At 45.3% G+C, this 22,500-nt stretch overlaps 1 protein-coding gene across 2 annotated transcripts in view; it reads left to right on the top strand.

The window, feature by feature from the left end:
• LOC112248197 (netrin receptor UNC5C) overlaps nucleotides 1-22,500 on the top strand; it is a 346,978-nt gene that overhangs the window by 176,281 nt on the left and 148,197 nt on the right. For both annotated transcript variants that reach the window (XM_042320299.1, XM_042320300.1), the window contains exon 2: nucleotides 20,783-21,019. In XM_042320299.1, the coding sequence (XP_042176233.1) occupies nucleotides 20,783-21,019 (237 nt within the window). The remainder of the gene's footprint in view (nucleotides 1-20,782; nucleotides 21,020-22,500) is intronic.

Here is a 22,500-nt window from a genome sequence, read left to right as displayed (position 1 = left end):
GCAGAGAAGAATGGGAGAAACTCCCCAAATACAGGTGTGCCAAGCTTGTTGTGTAATACCCAAAGTACTCAGTAAAGGGTCTGAGTACTTGTGTAAATGTGATCGTTCAGTTTTTTCTTTTTAATACATTTGCAAACGTTTCTAAAACACGGTTTCTGCTTTGTCATTATGGGGTATTGTGTTTTCTTTTAATCCATTTTAGAATAAGGCTGTAACAACAAAATGTGGAAAAAGTCAAGTGGTCTGAGTACTTTCCGAATCCACTGTATTTTCAATTGTGGCGTTTTAGTTTTAAAGTGAAAATTACAAACTTTAGACACTTTTTTAAACCTTGAATACACTACAGTTTTGCATTTCCTGCTGTGCTTGAAAATTCACAGCAACAAAAGAGTGGTCAAATTAAGATCCTACATCTGTATGCTGAATGTTTCCAGGGCCGATCATCTGATATTTTAAGCTGCTGTGTATTACATATCGTCCAATCAATAGGCTGTTGCCGGGCTGTTGCAGGCAGGTAATCAATGGCACGCTGTAGAGGGCCCTCCAGTTCTCTATCAGTAGAAAACACCCAGAACCACACGTTCTTATATACAAAGTATAGACCGACAGAGGGTGTATCCCAGATGGCACCCTATTCCCTTCATAGTGCACTACTTTTGACCAGGGCCAATAGGGTTCTGTTCACTATAAAGGAAATAAGGTGCAATGGGACGCAGGTCAGACACTCCAAAATCCTCAGTGGAATCAATAGGAAATGCTGCCGGTGCAATTCCACTGCAATTATAGATACTCTAGTGCACTTCACACAAAGAACTCTTGTCATGGTGGCTATACAAAGTGAGATATAATATATTTTTTATAATGTACTATTTTGTTTCCAATTATTTATTAAGATTATTAACAGTATTTACCATAGACATAAAATAATTTTGACTATCTTAATTTGACCGCAGTGCATTCTTTTGTTACTTCCTTGCAGGTGTAGGTGGGGGTGGTAGGGTTATCAACCTTACATAGTGCTTTTTGGGGTGGTAGGGTTATCAACCTTACATAGTGCTTTTTGGGGTCATAGGGTTATCAACCTTACATAGTGCTTTTTGGGGTGGTAGGGTTATCAACCTTACGGTGCTTTTTGGGGTCATAGGGTTATCAACCTTACATAGTGCTTTTTGGGGTCATAGGGTTATCAACCTTACGTAGTGCTTTTTGGGGTGGTAGGGTTATCAACCTTACATAGTGCTTTTTGGGGTGGTAGGGTTATCAACCTTACATAGTGCTTTTTGGGGTGGTAGGGTTATCAACCTTACATAGTGCTTTTTGGGGTCATAGGGTTATCAACCTTACGTAGTGCTTTTGGGGGTAGGGTTATCAACCTTACATAGTGCTTTTGGGGTGGTAGGGTTATCAACCTTACATAGTGCTTTTTTTTTGGGGTGGTAGGGTTATCAACCTTACATAGTGCTTTTTGGGGTGGTAGGGTTATCAACCTTACATAGTGCTTTTTGGGGTGGTAGGGTTATCAACCTTACATAGTGCTTTTTGGGGTGGTAGGGTTATCAACCTTACATAGTGCTTTTTGGGGTCATAGGGTTATCAACCTTACATAGTGCTTTTTGGGGTCATAGGGTTATCAACCTTACATAGTGCTTTTTGGGGTCATAGGGTTATCAACCTTACATAGTGCTTTTTGGGGTCATAGGGTTATCAACCTTACATTCATAGGGTTAGTGCTTTTTGGGGTCATAGGGTTATCAACCTTACATGGTGCTTTTTGGGGTCATAGGGTTATCAACCTTACATAGTGCTTTTTGGGGTCATAGGGTTATCAACCTTACATAGTGCTTTTTGGGGTGGTAGGGTTATCAACCTTACATAGTGCTTTTTGGGGTCATAGGGTTATCAACCTTACATAGTGCTTTTTGGGGTCATAGGGTTATCAACCTTACATAGTGCTTTTTGGGGTGGTAGGGTTATCAACCTTACATAGTGCTTTTTGGGGTCATAGGGTTATCAACCTTACATAGTGCTTTTTGGGGTGGTAGGGTTATCAACCTTACATAGTGCTTTTTGGGGTCATAGGGTTATCAACCTTACATAGTGCTTTTTGGGGTGGTAGGGTTATCAACCTTACATAGTGCTTTTTGGGGTGGTAGGGTTATCAACCTTACATAGTGCTTTTTGGGGTGGTAGGGTTATCAACCTTACATAGTGCTTTTTGGGGTCATAGGGTTATCAACCTTACATAGTGCTTTTTGGGGTCATAGGGTTATCAACCTTACATAGTGCTTTTTGGGGTCATAGGGTTATCAACCTTACATAGTGCTTTTTGGGGTGGTAGGGTTATCAACCTTACATAGTGCTTTTTGGGGTGGTAGGGTTATCAACCTTACATAGTGCTTTTTGGGGTGGTAGGGTTATCAACCTTACATAGTGCTTTTTGGGGTGGTAGGGTTATCAACCTTACATAGTGCTTTTTGGGGTGGTAGGGTTATCAACCTTACATAGTGCTTTTTGGGGTGGTAGGGTTATCAACCTTACATAGTGCTTTTTGGGGTCATAGGGTTATCAACCTTACATAGTGCTTTTTCAGCACACAAACCATGAATAGTTGTCTGTCTGTATTCATGACAACCTTTGTGAGGACGTTTTTAGCAAATTCACTGTTCCTCGCTAAACAAGATGAAACATCCCTGCGTTGTATTTCTACCATGCTCTTTCAGAGACTGTGTTTTCCTTTGGGTGAGTAACACTCGTATCGTGCATTGCTCTCTGGTACTCTGTAGCTGGTTGATGACACCAGGCTAATATTTGAGGCGAACAGTATGATGAAGTTTGAAATGGAGCAACGAGGGACCACCTGGTGTTTCGTTTCAGCCGAGATGTGACACATCGGTATGCGGTGCCAACGTTGCCAGATTGGTTTTGAACCTGCGCCACCCTTGGATCTGCTGACGCCATCGCGCCTGTCAAAAGGCAACCCGCATTCCCCCATGCAGTCTGTTCTCAAAGCCAGCATAGTATTGCTGTGAATGTTATCGACTCCAAGCACCGTGCCGTTGTTTTGGTGTTCTCTATCGTAATGATCTCAACCACTTGACATATACGACACGGGGGAAAGGGAGGGAGGGAGGAAGGGAGGGAGGGCAAGAGAGTGCGAGAGATAACTTTTGCCATTTGTAAAAGTCTTGTAGCCACTTCCTGGTTAGACATTTATGCTGTCTTATAGCAGTCTCCTAAAGGCATTACCAAAATGGTTGTTTATTTGTTTTGTGTAGCCTCCTCGTGTGATTGTAACCACCCACTCAAACACTTCCAGTCAGACAACCAAACCAGAATCACAACCTCTCTAAAGAATGACCTGCATGCCAAGCGTGAGGATACCCACAAGCTAAGTTTGAAAGACAGACAGCGATCAAAATAGTATTTTTTATTTTTATTTAACCTAAGCTCTCCTCAACAGTGCAATACAGATTTATCGGAAAATACACTATCAAAAATATGTAGGTCAAAGAAGAGGGTGGTAATGTTATGTGTGTGTGTAAGGGTCTGGTATGTGTGTGTGTAAGGGTCTGTTATGTGTGTGTGTAAGGGTCTGTTATGTGTGTGTGTAAGGGTCTGGTATGTGTGTGTGTAAGGGTCTGGTATGTGTGTGTGTAAGGGTCTGTTATGTGTGTGTGTAAGGGTCTGGTATGTGTGTGTGTAAGGGTCTGGTATGTGTGTGTGTAAGGGTCTGTTATGTGTGTGTGTAAGGGTCTGGTATGTGTGTGTGTAAGGGTCTGGTATGTGTGTGTGTAAGGGTCTGTTATGTGTGTGTGTAAGGGTGGGTGAGTGAGTCAGAGGCAGTGCAAAACGTCTCTTGAGATGCAGGTGTGAAGAGTCAGTGAAGGTGCAGGTGATTTTTGTCTGTGGTTTCATTCACAATCAGATGTTCTGGGTAGGAATGCGGTGGATGTGGACGGTTGCTCAGGTTTTCAATCTGACGTTGCCTTTTCTCTCCATAAGAGCTTGGCCCTTTTCCGGTCTGCTGACGCAATTCATTCCTGAAACTCAGAGGAGAGACAGGGTGGGGGGGTCATTAAAAATGCATGGGGGTCCTCTGGGTCTGTCTCCACATCAGACATCATGTCTTCAGTTGCCCCCTGCAAAGCGCTGCTTCTCTTCAGCAGAGAGTTCTTTTGACCACTTTACCAGAGCCTGTGAATTTTCAGGAGACAATAAGTTATTTTGCCCAATAAACAAGACTGGATTTTTTTTTTTTTTTTTTACCTTTATTTAACCAGGCAAGTCAGTTAAGAACAAATTATTATTTTCAATGACAGCCTAGGAACAGTGGGTTAACTGCCTGTTCAGGGGCAGAACGACAGATTTGTACCTTGTCAGCTCGGGGGTTTGAACTTGCAACCTTCCGGTTCCTAGTCCAACACTCTAACCACTAGGCTACCTGCCTCCTCTACACTCTAACCACTAGGCTACCTGCCTCCTCTACACTCTAACCACTAGGCTACCTGCCTGCCGACCCAAATCTCAAAGCAAAAAAAAAAAGAAAAAGCAGACTAAAATCGGTGGAACAAGTCTCAACTTTTCAAAATTCGGTACTGTATTTAAAATGTAGGGATTGGTTTACATTTATAAACTAACATATCCCTGGCAACGTCCCTGTAGCTTTTCTATGTCCCAATCCTTTGTTTTCTCTGTCTGGTGTTTTCCACATCTTAGGCCTGGGGTTTTCCACATCTTAGGCCTGGTGTTTTCCACATCTTAGGCCTGGGGTTTTCCACATCTTAGGCCTGGTGTTTTCCACATCTTAGGCCTGGGGTTTTCCACATCTTAGGCCTGGTGTTTTCCACATCTTAGGCCTGGGGTTTTCCACATCTTAGGCCTGGTGTTTTCCACATCTTAGGCCTGGGGTTTTCCACATCTTAGGCCTGGGGTTTTCCACATCTTAGGCCTGGGGTTTTCCACATCTTAGGCCTGGGGTTTTCCACATCTTAGGCCTGGGGTTTTCCACATCTTAGGCCTGGGGTTTTCCACATCTTAGGCCTGGGGTTTTCCACATCTTAGGCCTGAGGTTTTCCACATATTAGGCCTGGGGTTTTTTCCACATCTTAGGCCTGGGGTTTTCCACATCTTAGGCCTGGGGTTTTCCACATCTTAGGCCAGGGGTTTTCCACATCTTAGGCCTGGGGTTTTCCACATCTTAGGCCTGGGGTTTTCCACATCTTAGGCCTGGGGTTTTCCACATCTTAGGCCTAGGGTTTTCCACATCTTAGGCCTGGGGTTTTCCACATCTTAGGCCTGGGGTTTTCCACATCTTAGGCCTGGGGTTTTCCACATCTTAGGCCTTTCTACTTCAGCCCAATTACCGATTTGCAGCTGCGTCTGAGGAGTCCGTGTTGTGTATTAGCGATGGTTGTACACTATGCATCAACATCCTTGAGGAAATTGTCAAATGTAGAACTATGTTACATGTCTTTATGGGACGACTCACCTTCAAAATCTGTCATGCGCCACTCTCCATCTGCACTGTTGGGGAGCAACTGATCACAAAGGACCTGTTACTGTAATCCGTTACTGTCATCCGTTTCAAGAACACCACGAGCGGGGCTTTTTATTGCTCAATTCATGCTTATTTAAAATTAGATTGAGCAATATTGAACTTGCGGAAAGCTCATTCCGTCACACTCGACAAACATCTGTCGTCCGTTTCGGTGAGGTCACTAGTCTGCTATAGATGCTGCTGCTGCTGTTGTTGTTGGAATAGTTTTTTTTAAACCTTTATCTAACTAGGCAAGTCAGTTAAAGAACCGAGATGGAAGAGGAAGTGAGACATGTCACTGGCAAATAATGTTCTGGTTCATGTACAAGAAGTCCAGCCGTAGCTGCTATCGCATTGGTGTCTATGGGAGAGACTCCCCTTAAGTCTTACTGTGGCAGCAAAACACGTTTTAACCTCTGGGAAGAATATTGGTGTGCTCGATGATGTAATAGTGAGAAATATTTATCTTATAGTTGATGCACTGAAAGCAGACAGGCCAACTACCTGCTAGAATCTCAACAGGGTTTTCTCATTTCAATGCACAATAATGAAAAAATGTGGCTTAAGGGACATGTGGAGGATGTCCATTATGATTGTTGGACCTATTTTGTCAAAGCACGTACCATCTCACGTGCAAGATGTATCACATTGGAGCAGGTTGGAGAGGCTCATTGTCACAACAGTTCAACCGTTCTGTGAGAGCTTTTTAAAGTTGTATGGAAAACAGTATTGCACACAAATATGCACCTCCGTAGCCACTTGAAGAAATGTGTTTTGGACTATGGTCCAGTATGTGGTTTCTGGTGCTTTCCATTTGAGCAGGCCAATGGTTTCAGTTCAGTTAAGGAGAAAGGTTTTAACTGCCCAAGAGCTTGGTCTGGCAAACTGACGTAGATTAAATGAGAAAGGTGTTAGCAGGCGGTCATGAGAGATGACCTACACAAAGGCCCTGATGGCACCAAGTACTTACATGCCATTGATCAGAGTGACAATAAGGATCTTGTCATGTTTACGCCTTCTCTGGCCTCTAGATCGTCAGGCTCATGACACTCACCTGAATCCCATCATCTCCTTGATTATCTTCCCTATATCTATCACTCCCCTTGTTTTTGTATTAAAACACTCACTCCCTGAACTTCCTGACTCTCAGCACACCTTGTCACCAATCGGAACAGTGTTGAATTATAGCACTGAGCTCAGACATTATTTGTCTGCCCCCTAAACAGCTGTGTCATAGCAACTGAAGACAGAAATGATCTGTGTAGTGTCTCCACTATGCTGTGTGTGATATGAGTACAATAGACAAAGGGCAAATTAGCACATGTAAAGATCCATGACCTTCCAGAGCCGACTAATCAAGACTGATCAAGTTCTGTTTGTATTCAGACTTCTCAATAATGAGCTTCTACTTCTTATCGTTAAAGATATTCTGACTTACATGTACGCACTCGGAAACAGGCCATTTTACACAGCGTTAGATTGTAGAAAAAATGTTAATATGTTGGTCAAACTTTATATGTTGGAAAAATGTATACAAATATGTTGGAATCTCCTGTGTTCATCTCATTATTCTGTCAGTCTGGGCTTTTTCTCCTTCCCACTGTCAAAGTCTGGGAGCCTCTGTGCAGACTGTCAAATGTCTAAGCCTCTGTGCAGACTGTCAAAGTCTGGGAGCCTCTGTGTAGACTGTCAATGTGTCTGAGCCTCTGTGCAGACTGTCAAAGTCTGGGAGCCTCTGTGTAGACTGTCAATGTGTCTGAGCCTCTGTGCAGACTGTCAAAGTCTGGGAGCCTCTGTGTAGACTGTCAAAATGTCTAAGCCTCTGTGCAGACTGTCAAAGTGTCAGAGCCTCTGTGCAGACTGTCAAAGTGTCCGAGCCTCTGAGCAGACTGTCAAAGTGTCTGAGCCTCTGTGTAGACCGTCAAAGTCTGGGAGCCTCTGTGCAGACTGTCAAAGTGTCTGAGCCTCTGTGCAGACTGTCAAAGTCTGGGAGCCTCTGTGCAGACTGTCAAAGTGTCTGAGCCTCTGTGTAGACCGTCAAAGTCTGGGAGCCTCTGTGCAGACAGTCAGTGTCCGAGCCTCTGAGCAGACTGTCAAAGTGTCCGAGCCTCTGAGCAGACTGTCAAAGTGTCCGAGCCTCTGTGCAGACTGTCAAAGTGTCCGAGCCTCTGAGCAGACTGTCAAAGTGTCTGAGCCTCTGTGTAGACCGTCAAAGTCTGGGAGCCTCTGTGCAGACTGTCAAAGTGTCTGAGCCTCTGTGCAGACTGTCAAAGTCTGTGAGCCTCTGTGCAGACTGTCAAAGTGTCTGAGCCTCTGTGTAGACTGTCTAAGTCTGGGAGCCTCTGTGTAGACTGTCAAAGAACTCTCAAAGGAATTTATTAATTAATTCAAAATTTGACTGAATTTGACTCCCAATATTCTGTAAATGAATTGTGTGTGTGTGTGTGTGTGTGTATGTGTGTGTGTGAGAATGCGGGTACGGGGATGGGGGAAGACAATGCTCTAGATAAGCGACTGATAAGATCCTCAGATTACATCAAAGTGCAGCCCTTGTGTGTAGGCGTGTGCGTGCGTGTGTCGAGTGTGCTTGTGTGTGTGCGCACATGCATTCATTACAAACGGGCCAAAGAGGCACGGTATAACTCCCTCCATGACTTCTGATACACTACCACCTTAACTAGGGTTGCGCAATTTCGGGAACTTTCAATAAATTCCCTGGTTTTCCCGGAATCCTGTTTGGAGGAATCCAGGATTTGCTGCATTTTCCCTCCTGATCACGTGAATCCACCAACCAGGATTTCCTGCTTATTCCCTCCTGATCCTGTGAAACCACCAACCAGGATTTCCTGCATTTTCCCTCCTGATCCCGTGAATCCACCAACCAGGATTTCCTGCATTTTCCCTCCTGATCCCGTGAATCCACCAACCAGGATTTCTGCATTTTCCCTCCTGATCCCGTGAATCCTCCAACCAGGATTTTGGGGAAACCATCAGGATGCTGGTGTCTCAGGCTGGGTGAGTTTAAAAGTGTCCTAGCAAGTAGAGGCCCTCTTCTCTTTCCCTACTGGCCATGAATGTCGTTGAGGGCCCCTGAGGCCCTGTGAGGACTACTGACCCTACTCTAACCCTGCTTTCCCCAGGAACGGTCATTATCAGAATCAATAATAGGTGGCCCGTCTTTCTACAACCCACCTCACTAATGCAAAGATGGTGTAACTCTTCTAATGCAAAGATGGTGTAACTCTTCTAAGACATTCTACTGCTCTTGTAACGTCAGTTCAATTTATTATTTTTCGGCTGCATCATTTTTTACCTCGTATATCCCTTTCTGCTTTCTTCTCTCGGTTTGTAAGTGTCCAACATATTCTTAGATAAAACAAACCTATTCTTAGATAAAACAAAAGTTGAAGAACAACAACAAGAACAACAACAGCAGTGCTCCCAGTGGCAGTCCCGTGTGGTACATTGTGGACAGAAAGATCAGTGCCACTGTGAGGACAGAGAACAGGTTGAAGGGAACTCTGGAGGTAAGAATCAAAAGGAAGTTTAAACGCCGGTCTGCACATAAACAGGCTAGAGTGTGAGTATGCGAGTGCCCTCCTGCCATCAAATCAAATCAAATCAAATTTTATTTGTCACATACACATGGTTAGCAGATGTTAATGCGAGTGTAGCGAAATGCTTGTGCTTCTAGTTCCGACAATGCAGTAATAACGAGCAAGTAATCTAACTAACAATTCCCCCCAAAAAACTACTGTCATACACAGTGTAAGGGGATAAAGAATATGTACATAAGGATATATGAATGAGTGATGGTACAGAGCAGCATAGGCAAGATACAGTAGATGATATCGAGTACAGTATATACATATGAGATAAGTATGTAAACCAAGTGGCATAGTTAAAGTGGCTAGTGATACATGTATTACATAAGGATGCAGTCGATGATATAGAGTACAGTATCAACGTATGCATATGAGATGAACAATGTAGGGTAAGTAACATTATATAAGGTAGCATTGTTTAAAGTGGCTAGTGATATATTTACATCATTTCCCATCAATTCCCATGATTAAAGTGGCTGGAGTAGAGTCAGTGTCATTGACAGTGTGTTGGCAGTAGCCACTCAATGTTAGTGGTGGCTGTTTAACAGTCTGATGGCCTTGAGATAGAAGCTGTTTTCAGTCTCTCGTCCCAGCTTTGATGCACCTGTACTGACCTCGCCTTCTGGATGGCAGCGGGGAGAACAGGCAGTGGCTCGGGTGGTTGATGTCCTTGATGATCTTTATGGCCTTCCTGTAGCATCGGGTGGTGTAGGTGTCCTGGAGGGCAGGTAGTTTGCCCCCTGATGCGTTGTGCAGACCTCACTACCCTCTGGAGAGCCTTAGGGTTGAGGGCGGTGCAGTTGCCATACCAGGCGGTGATACAGCCCGCCAGGATGCTCTCGATTGTTCATCTGTAGAAGTTTGTGAGTGCTTTTGGTGACAAAACCAAATTTCTTCAGCCTCCTGAGGTTGAAGAGGCGCTGCTGCGCCTTCCTCACGATGCTGTCTGTGTGAGTGGACCAATTCAGTTTGTCTGTGATGTGTATGCCGAGGAACTTAAAACTTGCTACCCTCTCCACTACTGTTCCATCGATGTGGATGGGGGTGTTCCCTCTGCTGTTTCCTGAAGTCCACAATCATCTCCTTAGTTTTCTTGACGTTGAGTGTGAGGTTATTTTCCTGACACCACACTCCGAGGGCCCTCACCTCCTCCCTGTAGGCCGTCTCGTCGTTGTTGGTAATCAAGCCTACCACTGTTGTGTCGTCCGCAAACTTGATGATTGAGTTGGAGGCGTGCATGGCCACGCAGTCGTGGGTGAACAGGGAGTACAGGAGAGGGCTCAGAACGCACCCTTGTGGGGCCCCAGAGTTGAGGATCAGCGGGGAGGAGATGTTGTTGCCTACCCTCACCACCTGGGGGCGGCCCGTCAGGAAGTCCAGTACCCAGTTGCACAGGGCGGGGTCGAGACCCAGGGTCTCGAGCTTGATGACGAGCTTGGAGGGTACTATGGTGTTGAATGCCGAGCTGTAGTCGATGAACAGCATTCTCACATAGGTATTCCTCTTGTCCAGATGGGTTAGGGCAGTGTGCAGTGTGGTTGAGATTGCATCGTCTGTGGACCTATTTGGGCGGTAAGCAAATTGGAGTGGGTCAAGGGTGTCAGGTAGGGTGGAGGTGATATGGTCCTTGACTAGTCTCTCAAAGCACTTCATGATGACGGATGTGAGTGCTACGGGGCGGTAGTCGTTTAGCTCAGTTACCTTAGCTTTCTTGGGAACAGGAACAATGGTGGCCCTCTTGAAGCATGTGGGAACAGCAGACTGGTATAGGGATTGATTGAATATGTCCGTAAACACACCGGCCAGCTGGTCTGCACATGCTCTGAGGACGCGGCTGGGGATGCCGTCTGGGCCTGCAGCCTTGCGAGGGTTAACACGTTTAAATGTCTTACTCACTTCGGCTGCAGTGAAGGAGAGACCGCATGTTTCCGTTGCAGGCCGTGTCAGTGGCACTGTATTGTCCTCAAAGCGGGCAAAAAAGTTATTTAGTCTGCCTGGGAGCAAGACATCCTGGTCCGTGACTGGGCTGGGTTTCTTCCTGTAGTCCGTGATTGACTGTAGACCCTGCCACATACCTCTTGTGTCTGAGCCGTTGAATTGAGATTCTACTTTGTCTCTGTACTGGCGCTTAGCTTGTTTGATAGCCTTGCGGAGGGAATAGCTGCACTGTTTGTATTCAGTCATGTTACCAGACACCTTGCCCTGATTAAAAGCAGTGGTTCGTGCCTTCAGTTTCACACGAATGCTGCCATCAATCCACGGTTTCTGGTTAGGGAATGTTTTAATCATTGCTATGGGAACGACATCTTCAACGCACGTTCTAATGAACTCGCACACCGAATCAGCGTATTCGTCAATGTTGTTGTCTGACGCAATACGAAACATCTCCCAGTCCACGTGATGGAAGCAGTCTTGGAGTGTGGAGTCAGCTTGGTCGGACCAGCGTTGGACAGACCTCAGCGTGGGAGCTTCTTGTTTTAGTTTCTGTCTGTAGGCAGGGATCAACAAAATGGAGTCGTGGTCAGCTTTTCCGAAAGGGGGCGGGGCAGGGCCTTATATGCGTCGCGGAAGTTAGAGTAACAATGATCCAGGGTCTTTCCACCCCTGGTTGCGCAATCGATATGCTGATAAAATTTAGGGAGTCTTGTTTTCAGATTAGCCTTGTTAAAATCCCCAGCTACAATGAATGCAGCCTCCGGATAAATCGTTTCCAGTTTGCAGAGAGTTAAATAAAGTTCGTTCAGAGCCATCGATGTGTCTGTTTGGGGGGATATATCGAAGAGTGATTATAATGTGATTATAATCGAAGAGAATTCTCTTGGTAGATAATGCGGTCTACATTTGATTGTGAGGAATTCTAAATCAGGTGAACAGAAGGATTTGAGTTCCTGTATGTTTCTTTCATCACACCATGTCACGTTGGCCATAAGACATACGCCCCCGCCCGTCTTCTTACCAGAAAGATGTTTGTTTCTGTCGGCGCGATGCGTGGAGAAACCCGCTGGCTGCACCGCTTCGGATTGCGTCTCTCCAGTTAGCCATGTTTCCGTGAAGCAAAGAACGTTACAGTCTCTGATGTCCCTCTGGAATGCTACCCTTGCTCGGATTTCATCAACCTTGTTGTCAAGAGACTGGACATTGGCAAGAAGAATGCTAGGGAGTGGTGCACGATGTGCCCGTCTCCGGAGTCTGACCAGAAGACCGCTCGTTTCCCTCTTTTTCTGAGTCGTTTTTTTTTTTTTTTTTGGTCGCTGCATGTGATCCACTCGGTTACACTGGTTGTAAGGCAGAACACAGGATCCGCATCACGAAAAACATATTCTTGGTCGTACTGATGGTGAGTTGACGCTGATCTTATATTCAGTAGTTCTTCTCGGCTGTATGTAAAGAAACCTAAGATGACCTGGGGTACTAATGTAAGAAATAACACGTAAAAAAACAAAAAACTGCATAGTTTCCTAGGAACGCGAAGCGAGGCGGCCATCTCTGTCGGCGCCGGAAGTACATGTGTCTATCTCCACACTGCCGTTGCCAAAGCACGACATCACACATAAAAGCCACCAATGCTCCCAGATGGCGCTGCAGTGGATAGCTGCCGTTTTACATGCTCCTGACCAATTCTGTTTGTTTCTGTTTTTTTACTCTGATCTTCACTTTTTATTGTACCTAACATCTCTGCCATCGTATCCTATGACCGAAAACAGCTACTGGACATCAGACGAGTCGGCAGATGTGGATTTACTGCTCATTGAGGACCAGGCCCTAATTGACCTGACTCGAAAGAGGAATAGACGGCTCAAGAGAGGCAAATGAGCGGGATCCCTGAAGAGACTACAAAGGCCAGTAAATAAACCACCTCTACCCTCTTTTTTATTGACAAATGTACCATCTCTGGAGAACTAACTGGACGACCTCTGTCTATGTACCACCACAACCTGATGCTGGCACTAATACAGGCATAGGGCCATAAGCAAACAAGAAAATGCACACTCAGAGGCATCGCTCCTATTTTCTTGTGATTTTAATCCAGGGAAACTGAAACTGAACCATGCATGAGAGCACCAGCTGGTCCAGACGGCTGTGCGATCTCGATCTCGCTCTCCCTAGCCGATGTGAATAAGACTGTCAAACAGGTTAATATTCACAAGGCCGCAGGACAGATTACCAGGACGCTTACTCAGAGCATGCGCTGACCAGCTGGCTAGTGTCTTCACTGATATGTTCAACCTCTAACTGACCTAGTCTTTAATACCTACATGTTTCAAGCAGACCACCATTGTCCCTGTGCCCAAGAATGCCAAGGTAACCTGTCTAAATGACCTTTGCCCCGTAGCACTCACATCTGTAGCCATGAAATGCTTTGAAAGGCTGGTCATGGCTCACATCAACACCATCATCCCAGACACCCTGGACAAACACACAAGTTGCAATCCACCCCAACAGATCAACAGATGACGCAATCTCTAATGCACTCCACACTGCTCTCTCCCACCTGGATAAGAGGAACACCAATGTGAGAATGTGTTTAATTGACTACAGCTCAGCGTTCAACACAATAGTGCCCTCAAAGCTCATCATTAATCTTAGGATCCTGGGACTGAACTCCTCCCTCTGAAACTGGATCCTGGACTTCTTGACGGGCCGCCCCCAGGTGGTGAGGGTAGGCAACAACACATCTGCCACACTGACCATCAACACAGGGGCCCCTTAGCCGTGTGTACTTAGACCCCTCCTGTACTCCCTGTACACCCACGACTGTGTGGCCATACATAATCCCAACACCATCATTAAGTTTTCTTGTGACACGTCGGTGATTGGCCTAATCACAATGACGATGAGCTGCCAGGACAACAATTTCTCCCTCAACGTCAGCAAGACAAAGGAGCTGATCGTTTACTACAGGAAACGGACGGCTGAGCACGCCTCCATCCTCATCGACGGGCTGTAGTGGAGCGGCTCGAGAGCTTCAAGTTCCTCCGTGTCCACATCACTAAGGAATTATCATGAATTACCAACATAGTCGTGAAGAAGGCAAGACAACCCCTCTTCCCCCTCAGGAGGCTTAACATATTCAGCATGGGTCCTCTCAGATCCTCAAAAGGTTCTACATCATTGAGAGCATATTGACTGGCTGCATCACCGCTTGATATGGCAACTGCTTGGCATCCGACCGCAAGGCGCTACAGAGGGTTGTGCCTACGGCCCAGTACATCACTGGGGCCAAGTTCCCTGCCATCCATGACTTCTATACCAGGCGGTGTCAGAGCAAGGCCCTAAGTAGTTAAATAGTTAACCAATCGATACCCGGACTATCTGCATTGACCCTCTTTAGACTAATCATATATGCTGCTGCTACTATTTATCATCTATCCTGTTACCTAGTCACTTTTTATTTAATTAGGCAAGTCAGTTTAGAAAAAATTGTTATTTACAATGATGGCCTACCCCGGCCTAACCTGGACAACGCTGGGCCAATTGTGCGCCGCCCTATGGGACTCTCAATCACAGCCGGATGTTATACAGACTGGATTCGAACCAGGGATTGTAGTGGCACCTCTTGCACTGAGATGCAGTGCCTGTAGCGAAGTGTGTAGACCTCTGCGCCGCTTGGGAGTCTTAAATCTTACCTTTGTTGGCTTGCATAGTATTTGTGTAGCTGTGCAAATGTATGTCTGTGCAATTGTATGAAAAAGATATGCGAGTCTGTCTGAGATAGCGATCACCCTGGTTTTATTTTCTTAGGGATGGTTGGGGTAGTTGGGCCCGGAGGGGGATAGAACTGGGGGTAGGTGGGAGTCTCTGGCACAGATAGACAGACGGATAGGGTCAGGGTTCTGGTCTGCAGCTGCAGCTGATCCTGTGGATATGATAAGGATAGCATTACCTCACGGCTGCCACGACTACTGCCCAGATATGTCATCAAGGGAGTGTTCCACAAGAAGGGGCCCCTTCACTCCAAACCCCTCAACCCCTTCACCCCCTCCAGATAAAGGGTGAAGAGATGAGATGTCTGGGGAAGCATTATGTCGCGAACTCGAGATCCCTGTGCCAGGAGTCAAGTGTTGTTGCTGTCGTGTCACAAATCTGATGGAGAGGTGTGGGTAGATGTGAGAGGTTTAGCCTGCGTCCCAAATGTCATAGGGCTCGGCTCAAAAGTAGTGCACTATATAGGGAATAGGGTGCTATTTGGTACGCATCCATACAGGGCTGAATGGAACCTTTGGGACGCCATAGAGTGCTGAATGGAACCTTTGGGACGCCATAGAGTGCTGAATGGAACCTTTGGGACGCCATAGAGTGCTGAATGGAACCTTTGGGACGCGATATAGGGCTGAATGGAACCTTTGGGACTCCATAGAGTGCTGAATGGAACCTTTGGGACGCCATAGAGTGCTGAATGGAACAAATGCCAATCCTTTAGCTTACAGTCCTATGTAACCATGTTGTCTGTAGCATGATGTACCATATTACCCATAATGCTCTATAACACTTCCTTATTCATACATTGTCCTATTCAGTAATACTAACCATATTCATGAATCAACTACTGCATATACTGAAAGCACCTCATCACAGAAGAAATACCCAAATTATTAATATCAATGTATTTACCAGGTAGTTGACCAATGTAATAACTAAACTACTGATGTCTATAATCCTTAGAAATTACATTTTGTTTTTGCAAAAAAAAAAATATATATATCCACTGTATATCAAATATATCCCATTTAGTAGACGTTTTTATCCAAAGTGACATTCAATCATGTGTTTATACTGAATATTTTTGTATGGGTGGACCCAGCTTGAAGTTCATATAGGAAGATCATATATTTTATTGAAGTGGTCACAGGGACTGTTCTACTTATTGCTACTATTGCCGTGACGGGATGATGTTACAGTGGTAGAGAGGAGTTATGGACTGTTTACTACCATGCCTTTAGGGGCCCTCCCTGTTCTCTGTTTACTACCATGCCTTTAGGGGCCCTCCCTGTTCTCTGTTTACTACCATGCCTTTAGGGGCCTGCCTGTTCTCTGTTTACTACCATGCCTTTAGGGCCTTCCTGTTCTCTGTTTACTACCATGCCTTTAGGGGCCTGCCTGTTCTCTATTTACTACCATGCCTTTAGGGGCCTGCCTGTTCTCTGTTTACTACCATGCCTTTAGGGCCCTTCCTGTTCTCTGTTTACTACCATGCCTTTAGGGGCCCTCTCTGTTCTCTGTTTACTACCATGCCTTTAGGGCCCTTCCTGTGCTCTGTTTACTACCATGCCTTTAGGGGCCCTGTCCTGTTCTCTGTTTACTACCATGCCTTTAGGGGCCCTCTCTGTTCTCTTGCCTTTAGGGGCCCTCTCTGTTTACTACCATGCCTTTAGGGGCCCTCTGTTCTCTGTTTACTACCATGCCTTTAGGGCCCTTCCTGTTCTCTGTTTACTACCATGCCTTTAGGGCCCTTCCTGTTCTCTGTTTACTACCATGCCTTTAGGGCCCTTCCTGTTCTCTGTTTACTACCATGCCTTTAGGGCCCTTCCTGTTCTCTGTTTACTACCATGCCTTTAGGGCCCTTCCTGTTCTCTGTTTACTACCATGCCTTTAGGGCCCTTCCTGTTCTCTGTTTACCTCCCTGTTCTCTGTTTACTACCATGCCTTTAGGGCCCTTCCTGTTCTCTGTTCACTACCATGCCTTTAGGGCCCTTCCTGTTCTCTGTTTACTACCATGCCTTTAGGGCCCTTCCTGTTCTCTGTTTACCACCATGCCTTTAGGGCCCTTCCTGTTCTCTGCTCTTCTCTGTTTTCTGCAATCTGTCTGCCTCCAGGAACTCTATTGATGATCACATCTTTAGGACATTCTGTATGTGTGTGTGTGTGTCCTTTGACTGCCTGTACTGCTCAGTAAGTCACCCAGTCAGCCTAGACTGGCAGCCCTGTCAGAGGCACTTGGCTTGGGGAGGAAGGGGGAAGGAGGGATGGAAGATAGGAGGAGACCAGGACAGGGGTGAATTACACAGAGTGATAAAGCTGCCGCGTCTGACGAATGAGCCGTCCCCCTTTCACGATCCTGTTTCATGTGCCAATCAATAATTTAGGCCTGCCGCTTTTGAGCAATGGACCCATCCCGCTCAGGGAATGACAGATGAGGGGTGAGAATGGGTTTAAAAGAGAGCGGGAATTAGCCAAAGTGAGAGAGAAAAACTGAAGAAAATGTGTTACAAAAATAACTTCATTACGTAACAAATCAAATAAAACCAACGCCAAACCTTTTCATATTTTTCTTATTTATTAGAGCAGAAGTTGTTTTTCTTAACAGTCTTGTTTTTTTTTACGTGCATACTAAACGCCCTGAACGCCTGATCGCCTTGGGTGCCCAGCATTCAAAGAGGGATAAGGACTTGAAGCTGGAGCTATAGTGTTGAGAAATGAGATCCTGAGTGCCAGAGCTCCACATGACGGCTAAATGTCTCGGTGAGTTAGAAGGTTGACAGACTGGTTGACAGACTAGTTGACAGACTGGATGACAGACTCCAGGTGAGAAGAGGGCGCTATAGTGGAACCTAATGAGACCTGGCCCGATGACGAAGCACATGGAAATTACAGGCTAGAGCATAAGCACAGCTAAGAGTATATACTGTACATCAAGGGTTTAAGTCCCAAATGGCACCCTATTTAGAGAGCCCTGGTCAAAAGTAGTGCACTGTAGAGGGAATGGTGAATAGAGTGCTATTTGGGATGCAGATTTGTTGTCAGACCACTCATGTATGTACGTCGCCTGGAATTCTTCAGAGCTTTGGTGAATCACTGACTCTCGTAGCATCCCACTCTGTGACCTATGCTGATTGGGGAAGCCAGCGGTGGGCGTTTTGTCGGAAATGGAGGGAAATATTTCAGAGATATTAGAGGCGTTTAGAATTAGTTTAGAGAACATTTTCATTGGGGATTTTCCCTGGAGTTTTACCAAAAAGCTTCAGACTAGTGTTTTCCTCCACCATGGTCAAGGTCCAGCGACTCACTGGGGCCTTGGTTGATCTGCTCAGTCCACTGGAACTTTTTGGGAGATATTTACATAACAATGGCTAACTATGAACATGGTTTAACACAGGGGTTCCCCAAACTTTTTGGGGCCATGACCCCATTTTGTAAAATGCTCGAGATCCCAACCATGTGAAAAAAAGGATGTAATTAACAGCCAATGTTAACGTTTTTATTTGGGGCTATGGCAGTCAAAAACATTCTAACGGTATTTCTGATTGTCTTCTCAACTCTCTGTCACATACTGTACTTTTAATGTGGGGCTATGACAGTCAATTGTAAATAAGTCTGCCATAATGTCTCTTATCTCACCACCACTAATGAGATGGGTGTGCTGGATGCATGTCGTGTCGGAGCTTCTTGATGTCAGGGGGCATGGCTTCTCAAAGTTAGGGGTGTGGCTTTTCAAAGTCAGGGGGCGTGGCTTCTTGAAGTCAGGGGGCGTGGCTTCTCGAAGTCGGGGGGAGCGTGGTCCACAGTGCGCACCTCATCTCTGCTGTCACATCCAACCTGGATCAATATTTGGTTGTAATGCAGACGAGAGCACTGAATCCAGCTACACACAGATATGGACTGGCGAAGGGTACCATGACTTTTAATGCTCAGAGGGAGACGGCAGTGTGTTCCCTTTGAGTCAGGAACCAAAACTCCTCAGTGACCCGTGAATGCGTTGTCTGCCTGATTTCGGTCATGTGACAGATACTGGTACTACAGGATAGGACACTTACCAAGAGTACATCATACTCTTCCTGGTGTACGTCATCCTCTGATCTGGTGGACTTACTAAACACAAATGTGTCATTTGTAAATGATTTACTTAATATAAGGAATTTTAAATATACTTAAGTATATTTTAGCAATTACATTTACTTTTGATACTTCAGTATATTTGAAATCGAATACTTTTAGACTTTTACTAAAGTAGTATTTTACTGGGTGACTTTCACTTTTACTTGAGTCATTTTCTATGAAGGTATCTTTGACTCAAGTATGACAATTGGATACTTTTTCCACCACTGCTTACCGGCATGTCAACTGAGACAGGATCACAGTCAAATGGATTGGGAAGTAGGTACCAAAGTGCTCTTCCAAGTGTTGGAGGTGAGCAGTCATCACTCGTGACAGACATTTACTTGATGCTGTTTCCTGTTAGAAACATGCACAGCCAGAGGGAACGGTTCGCACGGTTCGCTTCTGAAACACTCTCTCCAATAAAAATTATTTCTCTCTGAATCCACTGATTAAGTCACTCACCTGCATTCTTGCGTTCAGTTCATTCAGTTTCCCAAATATATCACATTTTCTTTTCATTACACAGAAAGTCAACCAATTCAAAACATTTTTTTTTTACATCCATCAGTTCCTCTGTCAAAGTGAAACATCTTTCCAACACTCCTCCTCGATAACCACCAGGCCTCGGTGTGAAATAGAACATTGTCATACTCTGATCGCATATCTCCACATAGTTTTACAAACAGGCGGGCGCACAGTGGATGTGGTTTGATGTATCTCGGCCCTCACATCTGACGCCCATTTGGAGACCATAAGCTGGGGAGTTTTTGAGTTGTTCAGTCAGTTTACTCTTGATTGCTAGCAATAGCATAAATTATTAGTTTAACAGTGTTATCTGACGAAGGCATTGATTTGAGTTTCTGTGCCTCCGTCTCCTTAGACATTGTATTCACCTTATTAATTGTGGCCGGTATTATCAAAGTCTCTGCAGTAGTGTGTGGGTTTCATAACGTAGCAGGACTAGCCATTCACCATGAGAATGGTTCAAGTGCAACCATCAAGTACATTCTTATCCCATGATCTAAGGGTGCTCTCTGGTTGAATTAGATCTTTTAGATTGGAATCATTTTCATTTAGATTTTTAAAGTGAAAACCACATTACAAAGATTTTGAGATACAAAGACGATATTAGAATGTTATATATTTTTTGCTTGTATCTATTCTTTTTCTTCAGGATTTTGGAAATTCTCCCACGACACCATTTTCATATCAGGCGACCACGCGTGGGGTTGCGACCCCTAGTTTGACAACCGCTGGGTTAACACCTTCCACTGTTATTGTTGATTCTCACAAGTCCTGTGTCAGGCGTAGCTATGGAAACACGCTTCCCAAATAATAACACAGGCACTAACATTACCATAATCACTGGAGACAAAGCCACTACTATCTCTCTGCTGCATATTTTGTAGAACCTTCTAGAACCTTCATCAGCGAAAATGTCAGAGCTGATCATGAAAGGAAGCTTTTCCGTGACAATTACTATTTCTCAATAAAATGTGAAGAAGATACAATTGTTGTTAATTTAATAGGATTTGGGGAAGTTTTTATGTGGTGGTCAGTATTGAGGACAAGCATGGTTGATATTTGCAGGTATTTGCAGAGAAATTGTCTAACATATTAATCATAACGCTGATATTTAGTATAAGGCATAATCCCTTCTCTCTCTCTCGCTCTCTCTCTCTCTCTCTCCCCCCCATCTCCCCCCTCTCTCTCTCTCTCTCTCTCTCTCTCTCTCCCCTCCCATCTCCCTCCCTCCCTCCCCTCTCTCTCTCTCTCTCTCTCTCTCTCTCCCCTCCCATCTCCCTCCCCCTTTCTCTCTCTGCAGTGAGAGATGAAGATGACTTCCTGGGGTTGGGAGAGCTGCCCGAGACCTTTCCCTCGGACCCCCCGGAGCCTCTCCCCCACTTCCTGATGGAGCCCGAGGAGGCGTACATCGTCAAGAACAAACCAGTCAATCTCTATTGCAAGGCCACGCCCGCCACTCAGATTTACTTCAAGTGCAACAGTGAATGGGTTCACCAGAAGGACCATACGGTGGAGGAGAGAGTGGACGAGAACTCAGGTCAGTGGGAGACAGTGATGATGATGGTTGATGGTGGGTGGAGGAGAACTCAGGTCAGTGGGAGACAGTGATGATGATGGTGGTTGATGGTGGGTGGAGGAGAACTCAGGTCAGTGGGAGACAGTGATGATGATGGTGGTTGATGGTGGGTGGAGGAGAACTCAGGTCAGTGGGAGACAGTGATGATGATGGTTGATGGTGGGTGGAGGAGGAGAGAGTGGACGAGAAAGGTCAGCGGGAGACCATGATGATGATGGTGAGGACGATGATGAATGTCACTTACACTGGCCTGGAAACCATGTGGGGTAGATGTACATTTAGATTAACGTCATAACACCTATGTGACATTATACACAGTCACCTCTGGGGCAACAATGTTCCTCACACATTTTCATATTGGCTTCAAAAGCAGGTGAAGTTAGAGAGATAGGCTGCCTTGTCCAAGTCAGGTGAAAATAGAGAGATAGGCTGCCTTGTCCAAGTCAGGTGAAGATAGAGAGATAGACTGCGTTGTCCAAGTCAGGTGAAAATAGAGAGATAGGCTGCCTTGTCCAAGTCAGGTGAAAATAGAGAGATAGGCTGCCTTGTCCAAGTCAGGTGAAGATAGAGAGATAGACTGCGTTGTCCAAGTCAGGTGAAAATAGAGAGATAGGCTGCCTTGTCCAAGTCAGGTGAAAATAGAGAGATAGGCTGCCTTGTCCAAGTCAGGTGAAGATAGAGAGATAGGCTGCCTTGTCCAAGTCAGGTGAAGATAGAGAGATAGGCTGCCTTGTCCAAGTCAGGTGAAGATAGAGAGATAGGCTGCCTTGTCCAAGTCAGGTGAAGATAGAGAGATAGGCTGCCTTGTCCAAGTCAGGTGAAGATAGAGAGATAGGCTGCCTTGTCCAAGTCAGGTGAAGATAGAGAGATAGGCTGCCTTGTCCAAGTCAGGTGAAGATAGAGAGATAGGCTGCCTTGTCCAAGTCAGGTGAAGATAGAGAGATAGGCTGCCTTGTCCAAGTCAGGTGAAGATAGAGAGATAGGCTGCCTTGTCCACCAAAGGTTTACTACAGAACCTGAAAGGCATGCCACTGAAGTGACATAGCACGAGGAAGGGCCTTTATTTGGTTTCCACCTCTGTGATAGTTAGCCACATGTCACCAGTTGAAGTGGACAGAGAGAGAAAAAAGCTGGACGCTCTCTCTCAATTCAATTCAATTCAAGGGCCTTTATTGGCATGGGAAACATGTGTTAACATTGCCAAAGCAAGTGAGGTAGATAATATACTAAAGTTAAATAAACAATAAAAATAAACAGTAAACATTACACACAGAAGTTTCAAAACAATAAAGACGTTACAAATGTCATATTATATATGTACAGTGTTTTAACAATGTACAAATGGTTAAAGTACACAAGGGAAAATAAATAAGCATAAATAGGGGTTGTATTTACAATGGTGTTTGTTCTTCACTGGTTGCCCTTTTCTTGTGGCAACAGGT

The sequence above is a fragment of the Oncorhynchus tshawytscha genome, linkage group LG04 (assembly GCF_018296145.1).
Source record: "Oncorhynchus tshawytscha isolate Ot180627B linkage group LG04, Otsh_v2.0, whole genome shotgun sequence".
In the NCBI taxonomy this organism is placed as follows: Eukaryota; Metazoa; Chordata; class Actinopteri; order Salmoniformes; family Salmonidae; genus Oncorhynchus; species Oncorhynchus tshawytscha.
Note: the sequence above shows the minus strand (reverse complement) of the source record. Positions and strands in the feature narration are given on the sequence as shown.